The sequence below is a fragment of the Spermophilus citellus genome (genome assembly GCF_964194105.1).
Source record: "Spermophilus citellus genome assembly, chromosome: 15".
In the NCBI taxonomy this organism is placed as follows: domain Eukaryota; kingdom Metazoa; phylum Chordata; class Mammalia; order Rodentia; family Sciuridae; genus Spermophilus; species Spermophilus citellus.
Window position 1 is genome coordinate 85,989,255 of NC_138195.1, and position 18,200 is coordinate 86,007,454.

General features: G+C 39.6%; 1 protein-coding gene across 2 annotated transcripts in view; it reads right to left on the reverse strand.

The window, feature by feature from the left end:
• CACUL1 (CDK2 associated cullin domain 1) overlaps positions 1 to 12,276 on the reverse strand; it is a 63,345-nt gene extending 51,069 nt beyond the window's left edge. For both annotated transcript variants that reach the window (XM_081266967.1, XM_081266966.1), the window contains exon 1: positions 10,977 to 12,276. In XM_081266967.1, the coding sequence (XP_081123093.1) occupies positions 10,977 to 11,328 (352 nt within the window). In that variant the 5' untranslated portion in view covers positions 11,329 to 12,276. The remainder of the gene's footprint in view (positions 1 to 10,976) is intronic.
• Positions 12,277 to 18,200: the final 5,924 nt, after the last annotated feature.

An 18,200-nucleotide genomic window follows, 5' to 3' on the forward strand; every position in this document is an offset into this window, starting at 1 on the left:
TGACTTATTGAGGCCCTATGCAAATGAGATCCTGTCTCAAAAAAAAAAAAAAAAAGACTGGGGATGTGGCTCAGTGGTTAAGTGCCCTGGGTTTAATCACTGGTACCAAAAAAAGATATGTTCTACACACACACACACACACATTCACCAACAAAAAGGAAAATATAAAGAAGCAATCATTCCCATCTACATGGGAAGCTGCCAACTATGCATGGCCCCAAGGAATAAGCAGGAACAAGAGGACAGCTTCACAAGCAGACAGTAAAACAAACTGATTTGTTTGAGCATTTCAAAAACACCAGTCATCATATGGTCAATCTATGAAGCTGCTAAAACTTTAAAGACTATATCTAATAAGAATTATGTAAATGCAAATAAGGCAACAAATAGCATAGTTCTAGGTGAAAGAAAATGTGAGGATCTGAGTATACTTTTGGCCCTTCAGGGATCATTTATATAGCTATAATATAAATGTGTTTTTTATTAAACCAAAAATTGTGGTATTAAAAGAACTGGAGAGGTGAGGTGTGTAGAAATATAAAAGAACTAAATTCTCATCTTAAATCACAGGAAATCAATAATATATAAGCATGATAAAGTAAGCAATAACAATACATTAACACACTGAGATGATGCCAGAAGAAACATCTAAATCAATTATAGTCAAATGATTGACTTTAGATAACAGTTTATTGTATGTCTTTTCCTATAAATTGAACTTTTAAATTAAAACCCCGCACTATTCTAATAAGCACAAAGCTTTGTTCCTTTTTTGTTTGTTTGTTTGATGTTGGGGATCCAACCCAGGGCCTTGTGCATGCAAGGCAAGCACTCTACCAACTGAACTATATCCCCAGCCTCAGCTTTATTCCTTTTTAAGACCAAAGTTTGGTGAATCTCAAATTCTTAAAAATGGGGGAAAAAAATCTATCATAATTAAATTTTTGTTTCAGGATTTCCAATATTCTAAGGCATAGGAGAAAAGAAAGCCCAGGATTTACCAACTGCCCCTGGACCGCTCTACCTGAATGTTCTTAAAAGAAACATTTACACTCAAAACCTTTATTCTTTCCATACCTGTGTCAAAGTCGGGGCCAGTTTCAGTCATCCAACATCAATCCTGAGTCTTTATTCTCCCTCTCTGGCACATTTTTGTAGATTCTAGTCACTAAATATCTATAAAATCTGAAACCTCCTTGCTTCTAAAGCTTTATTTATTCAGACCTCCAATTGTGGAGACTTAATTATAACCCACCACTAGTCTCCAGGCTTCACTCTCTCTACTCTCACACCAAGACATAGCAAGTAGACTTCCTTCCTTAACATCCTTCAGGGCCCCATGCCTAGAAGAAATCCTCCTTCTAACGTAGCAAGTCCTTCACAATCCAGTTCCTTCTACCTACCCAGTTTTAATTTGTGCCACTGCATTTCCCACACCCTATGTTCCAGAAGTCATTTTAACTACCGGCCTCTCAAAGTTCAATTCCCTCCACCCACCTCCTCCTGGCAACATGTCTTCATATTCACAGGTATTCTTTCTTCTAGGCTACCAAGTATGTACATAACTTTACTATAGCATTTAATCATAATATACCATTAATCTTTTGTCTATCACCTCCCATATTAAAAATATCAACTTGGCATACAACAAATAAATACTTCTTAAGTAAAAAAAAAGACATTCAGATGTCTAATCAGCACACCTACAACTACATATTACAGATCTACAGAGGTTAACAGCCAAATGTCCACAAAAGTAGAAAGTAAAAGAGGCCAATTTGCCCTGCCAAGTCACACTACAAAGGGATAGCTATAGTAAATTTTTACGTAGCACAGAACAGTTTGCAATGTGGTTATATATGGTGCACAGTTTATAGAGAAAGTAGATAGCATTGATTTTCTTTAAGGATTTGACCTGGGCTTACATAAACACTAAAATGGCTTTCTCTTACAGTTTCATCGATGACATTTTACGTGATAAGTGTTTAAATAAAAAAAAGCAAGACCAGATCCCCGTAAGATCTTGATGGCTCAGTGTCTTCATCTGGGAGAGAGAACCATTAGTGACTGGGTTGAGATAATAAGTCTCCTCTGATCATGGAACATCATTATCAATCAGTGCAAGATCCTTCACTGGGTGTTTATGTATCCAGGTAGCCCCAGGCCTACATGCCCTCCTTCCCCACACATACAGAAAGCCATTCTATTCTGTTAAATACATATGGAGCATAAGCACATGTGGCATTCTGATGTGATACATCAGATGTGCTAATCTGCGCTTAAAAGCTTTAAAAACCACATATGTTTCTATTTCTTCTCTACCTCTTCCAAGAATGGCAAGGTCCAGAAAAGAGTTGCCTGCTCTTTACAATGAGATGGCATATGGAGAGCCACAGCCAGCTCTCAGCCACTAATGTAACATAAGCAAGAAATAAACCTTTGTTATATAAATTCCTGAGATTTGGTGGTTATGTTCATAGTATGCTGACTAATGTGGAATGGAAAGTTACACTAAAAATTATACTTTCCGGTTGGGCATGGAGCGCACACTTACAATCCCAGTGACTTGGAAAGCTGATGCAGGAGGACTGCAAGTTCGAGGCCAACGTCAGCAACTTAGCAAGACCCTGTTCTCCAAATAAAAACTAAAAAGGGCTAAGAATGTAGCTCACTGGTAAAGCGCCCCTGGGTTCAATCTCCAGCACCACTCCCTAAAAAACAATTAGGTTCCACCAAGAGAACACATTTAAGTGATATTTGGAAGACCAAATCAAAACAAAAAAACATTATTACTGTTGCCAATTTTCCTGCAAAGTAGAGACATGATTTGGAGCATTCAAACTCCAAATCTCTGTGGCTTCTTGCTTTAGGTATCTAGAATGGTTTCTTGCAGTGAACTGTGACTGACAAAGTATTTGCTATTAGAACAGTCACAGGAAACAGACTCCTAAAGGCTAAAAAGTTATCTTTGGTTTTCTGATCTAGATGGATTGAAAGGCAGTGATGACACAGTGTTCCAGTAATGCATGGCACTACTGCAGCAGCCAAGTGTTACTTAACTATCAATGATAAACAACTGGAATAAAGTTCTTGAAAAAAACAATTTGGCTATGATAATTATGAGGGAAATAGGAAATTCAAAGACAATGGGGTGGGCTATTTGACCTGATGACAGTGCAAAACTTAATGAAAATGATTAGATCAATGAACAGAAAAGTATCTATGGTTGCCATCAACACAGATGCATATGATGCACATATCTTAAAAAAAGACAGAAATAAGAATACCTATTACAAAGATAGAAACAAAGATAAGATTATTCCAACATTTATTATAAGAAATAATGCAGGTCAAAAAACAATGGAGGGGCTGGGGTTGTGTCTCAGTGGTATAGCACTCACCTAGCACCCATGAAGCACTGGTTTGCTCCTCGGCACCACATAAAAATAAATATATTGTGTCCATCTACAACTAAAAAATATATATTTTAAAAAAAGAAAATGGAAAGATATCTATAAAGTATTGACAGAAAAAACAAAGCAGAATAAAAAAGGCTGTGTATGTAGAATGCTATATCCAGCAAAAATCATCTTAGAAGATGAAAGTAAAATAAAGATAGACAAAAGCTGAATAAATTCAAAGCCAACAGAACTATACTCTAAGAAATATTAAAGGAAGTTCTTGAGGTAAAAGAAAAACAGATAAGGAAAAAAGTGATAAAAATGCTAACTATTTAGGTAAAAGATTTCTTTTCCAGCTTCTGACTATTTAAAAAATAAATTTCACATCTTATGATTCCATTCATATGAAAAATCCAAAATAGGTAAACCCACAGAGAAGGTACGCAGATGGGGGAATACCAGGAGCTGGGGGAGGGAAGAACACATACCAATTGCTCAATGGGTATAAAATATTATTACAGTGTGATAGAAATGTTTAATAAAAATCTTTAAACTTGATAGAGGAATAGTTATACAATCCTGTGAATGTACTAAATGCCACTGGATTGTTCACTCTAAAATGGTTAATTTTGCTGGGTCTAAAACCCTGTCTCAAAATTTTAGAAAATATATAAAAAGGGCTGGGGTTGTAGCTCAGGTGTAGAACAACCCTGGGTTTAATGCCCAGGACTGCAAATAAATAAATAAATAAATAAAACAGCTAGCTTGATGTTGTGAATTTCAATTTCTAAAAAACATAAATGACTTTAAAAAAATTTTTTTTAGTTGTAGATGGACATTATCTTTATTTACTTACTTATTTTTATGTGGTGCTGAGGATCGAACCCAGTGCCTCAAATGTGCAAGGCAAGCGCTCTACCACTGAGCTACAGCCCAGCCCCAATAAATGATTTTTTAAAGCAAAATTAATAACGTGTATTTGAGGGGTTATGACATATACAGAAGTAAAGCAATATATAATATCATAAAAAGACAGGATGGAAGAAATGGAAGTATTCTGACATTAAGTTTTTATATTTTATATATAAAGCAGTCCAAATTATTTGAAGGTAAACTGTTATAAATTAAATTTTCATATTGTAAATCCTAGAATAACCAAAAGGGCAAAAGAGAATGTTAATAAGCCAAACTGGAGACAAAACTAAGTCATTAAAAGATGTGGGAAAAAAAAAAAAAAAGAATAACAGATAAACTAAGTGAAATCAAAATGGCAAAACAATAGATTCAAACCCTACTATACAGGTAATTACATTAAATATGAAGGGTCTAAACAAGGCCATTAGAAGGTAGAAGTTGCTAGACTGGATTTTTAAAAAAGCAAGATCCAATCAAATGTTGTCTATAAGAAATATACTTTACAGAGACAAGTTAAAACAAAAGAACTGGGGAAGTCGTATCATGTAAAAATAATCCTGATAAACCTAGAATGCCTATCAGAAAAAGTACTCTTCGGAGTAAGACAGACAGCAATATAGACAGACATTCTATAATGATAAAATACCAAGAAGAAATAAGAATCCTAAACATGATGTACCAAATAAAAGATTATTGGATAGAATTGAAGATATATACACACACAAACACACACACACACACACACAGATAGATGATAGGTATAGATAGATATACACACACAGACATACATATATATGGTCAGGTTTTTTGTTTTTGTATTGTTTGAGATTTTGAGCAAACAAGAAACACAGGGGACTCCTGTCCCAAAGGCTGTGATTTGTTTGGTTTTTAATAAAGTTGCCAAAATCAGTATGGAAAGAATGGGCTTTTCAACAAATAATGCTGATATAACTACACATCCATATGAAAGAAAGGAAGTTCTGTCTTTATCTCACACTACACACATACATCAACTCATAATTCAGATCACAGATCTAAACTTAAAAGCTAAAACCATATAACTTCTAGAAGAAAATGCAAAAAAAATTTTCCTGACTTTGGGATATGCAAATACTTCTTAGGATACAAAAAGCACAAGCCATAGAAAAAAGCTGATAAGTTGGTTAACCAACATCACTGTTAACCACAACTAAATAGCACTTCCTTACCCACTAGAAAATCAACTTAGAAGACTGACATTCAAGAAAATGAAGCCGGGCCTGTACAATTATCAATAATATTTGAAGCAACTGGCACTGTCATATATTGCTGGTGGGAATGCACAATAGTGCAACCACTTTGAAAAACAATTCGGCAGTTTCTCACAAAGTTAAAAAATAGCCAACATTATAACCAAGAAATTCCACTTGTAGATTCTTATTTGACAATCTATCTTCATACAAAGCTAGCAGCTTTATGCAAAATAGCCAAAACTGAAGACAACTCAAATGATGAATAGATGAATGAACAATGTATGATAGATATAGCTATAAAAGGGAATAAATAATTGATACATGCAAGAACATGGAATATCTCAAAAACAGAATGAGAGAAAGAAGTCAAACACAAAATAATACAAATTTTATGATTACACTTTCAAAATCCTCTAGTTACAGAGAGCAGATCAGTAGGTGGCTGGGGTGAAGGCAGGGTTACTAACTGCAAAGAAGCATAAGGTGTATTTTAGAGTGGTGAAATAAGTCATCTCTTGATTAATGCAGTGGTTACAGTGGAAGGAAAGTCCTCCTTGGGCCTCATGCATTCCCCTGCAGGGCTCAGTGTGCCAAGACTACAAGACCCTGAGCAACCCTTCCTAAACCTTTGCTATTCTGCATTTGGTAACCTTGAAAGATGAGGCAGTCTCCCGGCTAAACAAGCAGCTGATTTGCTTTGTGCTTTCTATAAAAGCAGTGGATTCCCCCAAATTCAGTGTTCTTCAGCTGTGAAACACACACTGAAAAAAGCATCCATAGTACTAATGTATCATCCTTGTGGAATTTGGAAGGAAGGGGAACTTAAAAAAAAAAAAAAAAAGAATCACCATATTTTCTTAAGAGAGGTGGAGAGAGAGAGAGAATTTTTAATATTTATTTTTTAGTTCTCGGTGGATACAACATCTTTGTTTGTATGTGGTGCTGAGGATCGAACCCAGGCCGCACGCATGCCAGGTGAGCGCCGCTACCGCTTGAGCCACATCCCCAGTCCCATGGTGATTCTTATGTTGTTTGCTGTGCTGTAATACATTCCTTATCTCCAACCCAGGAAATCTCCCACTTCAGTCAGCATCTAGTAATAACAGTAACAGGCTAACTTTTAACTTGCAAGTAGAGAAAAATCAAATCTCAGACCAGAAACATGGGTTAAAATTCAAAGTACTCACCTAAAATGGGTACACTTTACTAAGGAGGAGGGAGAAGAAACGGACAAGGAAGAAAATGAAGGAGAAGAAAAGAGAGGTAGGGAAGAGGAGATTAGAACACCAGAAATTCCTTAGTATGTGAGAGAAGGAATCCAGACTTATGAATGACCAGAATTATAAACTGTATTTATCCTATCTGACCCCCTCACCCCACCCCAACAAACTATGTTCTGAGAAGGACTTCACTAAGGAATTGAGAAGAATATTGGTGAGGGAGGCACTACTGTGGGGATAGGGGGGTAGTTGTTCTCTGTAGTTCTGGGTAAAGATGAGCAAAACTGCCACTACAGAGGGCTCTCTGATTCAATGGGATAGTTCAATTTCCATAATGACAAAAGATAAGTAGAAATAACTCCCAGATATAAAGTGAGCATGATTATTTTAATGAGTAGCAGGGTCAGAGTGATTATCAGAATGGCTTGGCTCTCTAGTGGCAGCTAATTATGGTGTCTTAAGAAAAATAAGCAGGCAGTATATTCAGATGTTACTTGATCTGAATAATGAGAGCAGGATACTCTTTAAGTATAACAAAGGTCTCGCTTGAGTGACCACAATGGAGAGCCATGAGAAATCTCACCTAATACCCAGATTGAACCTGTTCAGACATAGAACCCCTGGAACAAAGGAGAGAATGAATTCCAAAACTGCTTAAAGAACATACCTAAGCCTTCCTTCTAGCCTGTTCCAGTGGAACACATGGCTATCTGTTAGAGAGACAGTGCAGTTGGGAATGGAAATCACTGATTTTTCAAGGATTACAGAACACTGGCTCTCAGCCCATACTAACCCTCAGGGACCAGCATGTCACTATAGTAAACCAGTAAGATCAGGGACTTATGGACATCACAAGATAAATGGCATTTTGGCTTCAATCCATCTCATGAGGGGCCCAATGGATCCAAGGTTCCACCCTATAATTTCCTCAGTTCCTGAACACACAGGTTAACTGCTCCCTGGAGGTAGGGCTATAGTCGAGGAAGGGCCAATGACCCAATGTGTGCCCCCCATCCTGTGAAAACTAACAAACCCCACAGTGACAAACAGTACATCTGTGTGGGAACAATAGAGAATACTACCAACTTCAAAGACTTGATAGTGATTGTTACAACATTCCAATTTCACCAGTCTATCTGGCCTGAGCAGGAGATAAGTCTTGGAGAATGACTATTTTAATGTAAACCACACCTAGTAGTGACTTCAATTGCAGTTGCTCTTCCAGATATGGCCTGATCACTGAGAGAAACCAACCATCCCAGCACTCAGTGTATATTCATCAAGTTTCCTATTTCAAAAAACACAAACAATTGTTTTCTCTATCACCGTCTTGGTTCAGGACCATTGGGCTATTTTTCACTATCTGGTCCACAGAGACTTTGAACATCTCATAAGTACACAAGTCCACTAAAACTGTCAGTCTACCCACAGGTATGAGTTTTCATGTATCCCCATGTCCCCACCTACACTAGCACTACCCAGCTTTTTAATATTTGTCAATCTAATAGGTATAAAAAGACATTCCATTACTGTTTTAATTTGCATGTCTCAGATCAGTAATACCTTCATCCCTTCTTATTCTTAAGATGTTCTGTTTTGTAAACTACTTATTGATATCCTTTGCCTACTTTTTAAAGATGTAGCTGCCCTCTTACTATAGATGTACAGTTCTTTAATCAAATCCCTTACCAATTTTAGGTTCTTTAAATATCTTCTCATTCTTTCATCTGTCTTTTAATAAATGAAAATTCTTAAGTTTTATACAACCAAAGCAACTGATTTTTCATCTGTGTAAGCTTTTGAATCTTTAAGAAGTCCTCCCCTGGGGGCTGGGGATGTGGCTCAAGCGGTAGCGCGCCCGCCTGGAATGCATGCGGCCCGGGTAGATCCTCCAGCACCACATACAAACAAAGATGTTGTGTCCGCCAATAACTAATAAATAAATAAATATTTAAAAAAAAAAAAAAAGAAGTCCTCCCCTGTCCCTAGGGAAAGAGCTTCTTCAACAGTTCCTCGTTAACTTTGTAGTTCTTTCCACATTTGGGTCTTTAATTCATTCAGAGTCCATCCTATTTATGTTGTCATTTGTTTTTTTATCCATTCAAACAACCTAATACTCTTTTAACTAGTGATTTATAATGCCACCTTTATCTTAAGTTCCCAAATATAAATAGGTAATTCTCTGCTCTCTAATTTGTTCCCTGGGTCTATATTTCTGTTCTTACACTTAACACCAGTTGTTATTACTATAGCTCTGAAATATTATCTTAACTTCTGATAACACAAGCCACCCAACAAAACAAATCTTTAAGACTGATTTAGTTATTCACAATCTTTATTCCATCTACCATGTAAATTTGAGGTTTTAGGTAACCGAGTTTGTCAATCCAAATATTTTGAAAGCACATAAACTGAATCTCTAAATTAAATTGGAGAGAACTGACATTCTTATAATAACCAATTTGACCCAAGAACATGGAAACTTATACAATTTATTTAGACCCTCCTCTAATTCCTAATTAAAGTTTTTCCTTAAAGATCTCATGTACTGAGTTACTTCCTAGAGACTTTAGAAGGATTGTTGATCATCATCACCCTACAAAAATAGCATTTACACAAACTAGTAAAGGTAGTCAGAAGTAGATATATACAAGAATAGTAATAAAACTATAAACTCCTACTAGTTCCGTTTCTCTAATTTAATGGTTTTTCATGGTAACTGATTAAATTATCTGTAAGTTATTGGTTTTATCACTTCCCTTCCAGACTTTTTCTCTTAAGTATTAGCCAGGACTTTCCTACCATGTTGAAATTAAGTGTGCCAGGAAACATCCTTAATTTGTCTTAAAGTAAACATATCTAAATTTTTTCCATTAACTATTATATATGTACCCTATGTTTTTGGTAATGACTTTTATCTAGTTACCTTGTATTTCCAGCTTGCTAAGAGTTTTTAATCATAAATAGGTGCTGGATTTTATCAAATGGTTTTTATGGCATCAAGTGGTTTTATGGAAAAAAAAATCACGGTTTTTCTTCTTTGTCTACTAATGAGATAAACTACATTAATAGATTAACATTACAGATGTTAATCTTTCACTAAAGCAGTGTCTTGAAGGCAAATAACTAAGATTTTGTGCTCTTCTCATAAGAATTTTTTTGTTTAAGGTTGTGACTACATATGCGCATCAAAGCAAATATTTTCTCTGCACAGCTAAGTGGACAATTAATGGTACTGCTTGATAAAATTAGTAACTAGAAATGAAATCTCCAGTTGCTTTACCAGATGCCATTAAAACTTGCAGTCATTAACAGGAGAGAAAACCTGGCTGTGATGCTCACATTCGTTTTCACCACCACCTGCACGGGCAGCACCACCACCACCACCACGGAGGCGGGGGGAGGGGACACTCAAACCAAAGCACTTTCTTTCCCTACCTATGAAGCATACATCCTGGTTGGGGTCAGTTCTGGATTACAAAACAGACTTTGGTCTTAAATCTTTCTAACTGCAACTGAGTGTTAAGGCTGATCACTAACATAACAAAGTTCAACATGCAACAAACTTTTGCGTTTGGACACATGCTGAATTGCTTAGTTTTATGAGCAACGGCTCTGGAAAGTGATTTTATACACTAGCTTCAAAACGGATGTCGCCCCTCCCACTGCATTAGGAAGCAACTCACAACATTTCCCTAGCAGGAGGCAAAGTGTACAGAGAAGTGGAAGAATGCGGTGTAGATATAGGTCAACTTTCGATCCCTAACTTGTTCAACGTACGCAGTTGGGCTAAAAGCACAGCAACAGATTTCTTTTCTCTCTCTGGCTGCAGAAAGGACTGAAAGCCTCTTCCAACGAAACTCAGGCAGGCTTATTTTCCCCTCACCTCGAAGGGCGAAACTTTAAGAGGGTACAAGATGAGAAAAGAGCTTGCTAATGCTGAGAGACGCCAGTGGCGATAAGGATCGCGTTCGTGGCAGAACTTGGGGTGGCGTACCTACCAGGCTGCTTCCCTAGGCCAGGTAACACAAGAAGCCAGGCCCGCTCAGGCGCTGGCCGCGGGCACAGCCGAGGGGGAGGGGGCGGGAGGGGAGGAGAGGAGACCCAGGCCTGGAACAAAGGAAGCGGGGCTGCTCCAGGAGGGGGGTGGATTTGGCGTCCGGGTGGGGAGGAGAGAAGCCGAGCTGCTGGGGAAAGGCTGGACTCACAGAACTTGGAGGTGGAGGTGTTGATGTTGATGGTGGAGCCCGGGGTGGGGGCGGGGGCCGCCTTGGCCACGGCGGCCGCGTCGCAGCTCTTCAGCATCATGATCACCCCATTGGCCTCCGGCCCCAGCGGGAGCCCCTCCTTGGGGCCTTTCCTGTCCACGGAGACGGCGGGCACGGCCAGCAGCTGGCCCCCCGGAGGCTCTCGAGCGGGGACTGGCATCGACGAGGGGGGCGGCGGGGGCGGCGGGGGCTGCCGGAAGCCGTCCACGGCGGCCTCCCAGTTGTTATGGTTCTGGTCGTCCATCATCGCCTCGTAGATTAGTACCTCTTCCTCCTCCATGCTCTCCTCCATCCTGCTGTCCCCCAGCACCCGTCCGCCTCACAGGCACCTGCCGCCCGCCTCAACCCCCGGGCCAGGGGGCACCGCAGGCTCCTCGAGCTCACATCGCCGGGGACCGGAACGGGGAAACCACAGCTGGAAGAGCAGTGCCACACCGGGTCTCCCGCTCTGCTCCGGGCCGACGCTCCTGGAGACACAGCTGACGGCGGTGGGCGCTCCGGGGCTCTACTTCAGGGAGAGGCAGCCGTAAAGCGGCAGCGCCACTCACGCCATTTTACGGCAGCTTCCAACAGGCGGTTGGAAAGAGCGCTGGGGGAGCGGCCAGAAGGGCACGTGGTGTAAGTGAAGAGCCTTGGAGAAAGCAGAGCGCCAAGGGGCGGGAGCTGAGTCTACCCCACGCAATAGGTGAAGGTTCGCCCCGCCTCGGCGGGGCTCTGAGAGGGGTGGGGCGACGGGTGCCGGTGAGCCTCGCCGACCCCGCCCCCGGGCCGGCCTCACGTGATAAGGGAGTTTGGCCCGCGCACGCGCGGTCGCAGTCTGGTTACCGGGACGACCAGGATCGGAAAGGCACTTGAAGACTAGAGCCAAGCCGACGTCTTTGCTGTAGCCCGAGTGCTTGGCGGTTTTCCCACGCCCACTTGCGTCTCCCAGACCTTAGTACCTTGGAGTGCCTCGCAGCCGCGGCCTTAGTGTGGGGACAGCGGTGTGAGGCCACCAGACGCTTCAGGGTGCAGGTTATGAACGTGTCGGACGGCTTGTGCGGACTGCTCACGGATCATTCCTCAGCCTTGGAGACCCAAAAGCGAGAATAAAAACCGAATCACTGCAGGGAGGCGAGAAAATTAATGCGTTCGAGATATTGATGCGTTTTGGTGTTGCTGCCAGGGATTGAACTCGGCTGAGCCGCTCACTCGCCCCGTGGGCGTGTCGTCCGGTTCTTAACTCTTCTGCGCTGCGGACGCATTTTTTTTTTAACGCCAAACTTCCTACACTGCTCCACAAAACTATCACCTGGAGGTGTGTCTTGAGGCCCACGGACGAAAATTACGTGATTCTAATTTCTTTCCTTGCTCACAGTAAAATTGCATTCTCAAAATTATAACAATAGTGGTAGTAATTGAGAATATGTTTTATACTTTTTTTCCTTGTGGAGCTTAGTCTAGCGACTGATGGAATAAGGACATTGTCTAGGAAAACCCTATATTAGTAGATAATGAATCTACTTCCACAAGATAAGTTATTAGTGTCAACTGCTTCAGCAAGTTGTTACTTATGATGTATTTAAGTATCTACTTTCAGTTTCCCCATGAATATTTCCCCACTTTGTTCTGAACTATGTTTAATGGAACTTTTTTAATATTTGTTTTTTAATTGTACACAGTACCTTTATTTATTTTTATGTGGTGCTGAGGATCCAACCCAGGTCCTCGCGGGTGCTAGGCGAGCGAGCGCTCTACCGCTGAGCCACAACCCCAGCCAGCCCCTAATGGAATTTTTTTTACCAATCATTTTGGAATGGTTTAATTTAAGATAATGATTTTTTTTTTTTTTTTTTTTTTTGGTACCGGGGTTTGAACTCAGGGGCACTCAACCGCTGAGCCACATCTTCAGCCCTATTTTGTATTTTATTTAGAGACAGGGTCTCACTGAGTCACTTAGCGCCTCAGTTTTGCTGAAGCTGGCTTTGAACTTGCCACCCTCCAGCCTCTGCCTTGTGAGCCCCTGGGATTACAGGCGTGTGCCAGCACGCGCCCGGTGACTTTTTTCTTTTTTCAGCTGCATATGTTTTAATTCTCTGACCTTGGATCATTTGGGAATTTTTTTAAAAAATTAAGTAGAAGAGAGTTAAATGAAATAATGAGAAGAAAACAAACTTAGAATCACAGACCCAATGTTTTAAAAATGGAAAAAGAAGCTAAATCATATATTTTTAAGATAAACAACTCATAGTTTTGTCATCAATAGACTCTGGATAGATGATGGGTGGAGTGTCCAAAGATAGAGTTCCAATACACAGATAAGATATAAAAAATGCAACGCACAGGGAAGATATGAACATTATATCTCTCATATCACAGCAACAAAATATAGAAAGCAAAAATTTGACAGAAGTACAAGAAAAAAGAAAACCCTACTATCAGAGTAGGTGATTTTATACATATATCTAAGATTGCAGCAGGTTGAATATAGCCCCACAAAAGATGGTTTCATGTCTTGATCCCTGGAACTTGTGAATGTGAGCATATTGGGGAAAAGGGTTTTTGCAAATGTAATTAAGTCCTTGATGCGTGGAAATCATCCTGGATTATCCCAGTGGGCCATAAAACCAATGAAAATGGTCCTTAAAAGAAAAAGGCAGAGGGAGATTTGTTAGGTATACAAAACATGGGAAAGAGGAAATGGGACGCAAAAGCAGGGATTGGAGTAATGTAGCCACAAGTCAAGAAATGTCAACAGCCACTCAAAGCTTAAACAGGCAAAGAATGAATTCTCTAGACCCTCCTGAGGGAGTGCAAACCTGCCAACACCTTAATTTCAATTTTAAAGTGTATTATACTTCAATAGTTTTTTACTTAAAATCTAGACTTAAAATTGACTTAAAATCTAGCTTCTAGAATTGCAAGAGAATACATTTCTTCTGTTTTAAGCCATCTGTTTGTAGTAACTTCTTACAAAAACCACAGGAAACTAATACATAGGTCAAAAGGGCCAAAAAAAATTTTTAAAGGACTAGGAAAATTAATAACATGAATTACCAAGCTGAATGTAGTGGTTATGTATAGAATGTTGCCTATATAACCATAGAATACACATTCCTTCCAAGAATATATGACATATTTTCAAAAGTCAAACATACTGGGTCCTAAAGCAAGTCTCCATCTAAGAATTGCTATAGCAACTGTAATCTCTGACCAGTCTGCAGTTAAGTTAGATGCCAATAACCAAAAGACAACTAGTAAGTCCCCACATTTCTGTTCTTCCTGTGAACTCACGGGTCAGAAAAAAAAATGAGAATTTGAAAACATTCAAAACTGAAGGGATTGGTATAATAATATAACTTTCATCCTAATAAAGCTCTGTTCCAGGAATTTTCATGAACGCTGATGAATACTGAAGCCATTATGTGTGTACTTTCAAGATAATCAATATAAGACATCTATTTTAAAGTGTATTATACATCAATAGTTTTTTACTTAAAATCTTTGATGATTTATACCTGGGTGTGGAGTTAGGATATATCATTATTAGCAACACTGACAGTGGACACAGTTAAAATGACAACCTTCCACATTCCCAGATATTCATCTATTGATTTTTTGTTTGTTTCTATTTCCTACTAGGTTGTGAGTTTCTTTAAAACTATACATGTAAATTATACTTGTAAAGCTTGATACAAAAAGAAGACTAGTTTAAAACATCGGTAATAGTTTTCAAGAGATAATGGAATTTGCATGGTTTTAATTTTCTTTGTATCGTTCAATGTTTTCTTTGTTCTCTACAATGAGCTTGATTATTTTTATTATCAAACATCCCAAACCTTAAAGTTTAAAAATATAAATAACATTAAGGAAATATAAATTGGGATATCATAGGTTAAAATGCTTTGGCTTTCAGAAACAGAACTCCCAAGTAAAAATTGCTCAAAACTCAAAATATTCATGGTTAACAGACCCATGGGGTCTAGGCAAGAAGAGGTGAGGTACGGTTCAGCCAGGCCTCCAGTTCTGCCCTCTGCCATGTTTTTCATACCCCTTCTCAGGCTTCATCTCAGAGTGTCAGGAAAACAGCCGCCTCAATCAGGCCTCATTAAATGTGGACAACAAAGTCAAGATGAAGAACACCCATGAATTCTGGTTGCTCTCTATCAGCAATTTTTTTTTTTCCCAGAAGCCCTCAGCAAACTTCCTCTCAGCATCTCATTGTCTCATTCCTGAGCCAATTACCTGACACTTGGGCCGGGATTCCAGGACCTTGTACTAGAAAGAGCATGGAGTTACTCTGGAAAATAGGCCTACCCTTGGAACTCAGAGCAGGATCAGTTTCTCCTTTAGTACATTGGCAGAGAGGGAAGGGACAGATAACAGGAACAAATTTTGGGGTCAATTTGGGAGGTTTCAATGGGTGTCAGGCAGCCAACAATGCCCATAACCATCCATGACCTAGCCTTGTCCCAGCCTTTCCACTTACCTCCCCCTTAATGCCCCCTAATCAATAGAGTTGTGCAGTACTGATTAGAACCAAAAAGACAGAGGCTGGGGTTGTGACTCAGCGGTAGAGCGCTCGCCTAGCACATGCGAGGCCCTGGGTTTCATCCTCAGAACCACATAAAAATAAATAAAGATATTGTGTCCAACTAAAAAATAAATATTTAATAAAAAGAAAAAGACATGCTTATTTAATTACCAAATTCATATGTGACTATTTAAAATATTTAAGACTTAGAAGTATGGAGACTTTATCACTAAGAATTAGTATTTGTATGACTTTAGATATGTTAATGTCACTTTTCCACAGAGTATTTCATCACAATTATACAGTATTTCTCAATGAATAAATACATGATCAGCCTAAATCTACTTGTAATCTTATTTTATATCAAGTGGTTTTTTTTTTTTTGGTAGTCAACTCTTAAAACATAGCCGTTATTGAGATAAGTTTTTTTCCCAAGAAAAAGTAAAGTTTTATAATTGCAGTTTTTACATCCTTTTATCTATCCTATTCACCTAATTCTTGCATTATTAATAAATGATGAAATTGCTCAGAGATAAGCACGAAGAGCAGAAAAAATATACATGAAAAAAATCCACAAACCATAGTTGCCTCTTTTGAGTAGTGAAGTAGACCATGAGCAAACATAGATTATTTCTTTTAATTGCCATTTCATTTTTAAATTACTATTAATTATGTAAAGGAATTAGCATGGAAAACTTAAAAACACAACTTTTGTAAAGATAAACTATATTAGGATAAAGAAAAATGAATTCTTATTTAATCTCTAGGTGATTATAAGTTACCAATACAGCACTGACAAAGAAATGATTTCTGAATGTATGATGCAGTTGGGAATCTAAGTGCAAAGCTACTGGAATGTTCTTGATTAGAAGGTAAGAGGATTAGAGACGTGTAAATAACTCAAGTCTCAATAGTTGCACACTGAGATTATTGCTTACAATGAAGATGTGTAGCCACTCGAGGGAGTATTCTCTATTCCTGTTTCTTTCCATGTTGGATTTTTGTTTCTTTCATTTATAAAAATCTTAGCATCTGAATATGAAAGTCCATCCTAGCAGGGGAACTGAGATACTGATGCACATTCTATTGTAAACCTGATGAGTTTAGGAGCTGAAAGAAATTACTTTAAGCTATTGGAGGCTGGGGGTGGGGCTTTCCCCAGCACCTGTTTAGGCCTGTCCCTTTCACTCATTCACAGGTATTTCTGTGGTGCTGATGGCTGGAATAGCATGTGTTTCCCTTTGTGGAGTTTCCATCGAGGTGTCAGGCATCAAGCAGTTAACCACAGCACGAAAAGCACCATGAAGGAAAATACTAGGCATCACAGAACAGTACTGAGGACATCACAGAGAAAATTATTTTATTTTAGGAGAACAAGGGAAACCTCTCTGAAAAAGAATATTTCTGCTAAAATGAAAAGGTAGATAGGAGTTAATCAGACAACAAGTTAGGCAGAGAACATTCCAGGCCAAAGAAACATGACAGAAGGTATTTGGCACTGTCCAGGCACTGAAGAAAGAAATGAGAACCACGTGGAATGAAGGGGAGAGCAGGGGGCTCAGCACACAGCAGATAAGTGGGCTATGGGTGGGTTATGTATGTCCCTGTGAGTCCTTTTGAGGATCCTGTGTTTCCATTTGAATGCTAAAGAGGCAGAGAACTGGCATATGATGTGCCCTAACATTTTATAAGGGCACCTGTCTGTCCTGAGGCAAGTGGCATATAGGAAAAGAAAGAGTGAAGACAGAATCCAAGCAGGGGGCTGTGACAATACTTCAGGCAGCAGAAAATGGTGGCTTGGACTAGGGAGACGGCTGTGGACACAGGAAGAAGGGGTAGACTGCACATTTGTTTTGAATTTAGGATCAACGGGACTCGATGAGTCAACATTGAGGATGAAGAAAGAAAGTTCCGCTGGTATCGACCTACCAACTTACCGTGGATAATAGTGGAGATTTGTTTTGGTTTTTGTTTTGCTTCCAAGTATCTGATTTCTTTCCTATTTGGACACTCATATTTTGCATTCTTTAGTGAGAAGCAAGTCCCCACCTACCACTGTGCAGGAAGCCTAAGGGTGCCAGACATCTCTTTCCCCACATGCTATCATCCACAGCAAGGTCGCACAACCTAGGCGCAGCCAACCTTCTTGACAAGGGACTCAAGTGTGGAGACAATGACTCGAAGCCAAAGGAATCACTGGAAATAATGAATGACATCTGCAGAGCCTGAGTCTCACAGCAAGGGCGGCACTTGAGGCAATACGTTAAGCACCAGCTCCCTCTGGCATGACCTCGGCGGTGTTCTCAGAGACCCAGCTACACCTGGCTTCTGCCTGTGTTCCAGGCCCGGTTCCCCAACCTTCTTGTAGATTCCATAAGTTGCTCAACGTCCTTCCAGTAAAGTCCTCTTCTACTTTAGAGTTGTTTTCTGTTTAACCAAAAATACAGAGAGATACAATGGGACTGTGGAAGGGGTTCACCAACATGGAAAAGAAGCAAAAGCCCCTAGAAGTGAGACCTCACCTCCAAAGAAGCCACTGCCCTGGGCCCCACAGTTCAGAGAGCTCTGTATAACACACACACACACACACACACACACACACACACACACACACACACATCAAGTTTATCAAAGGCCATGTGGGCACCTCT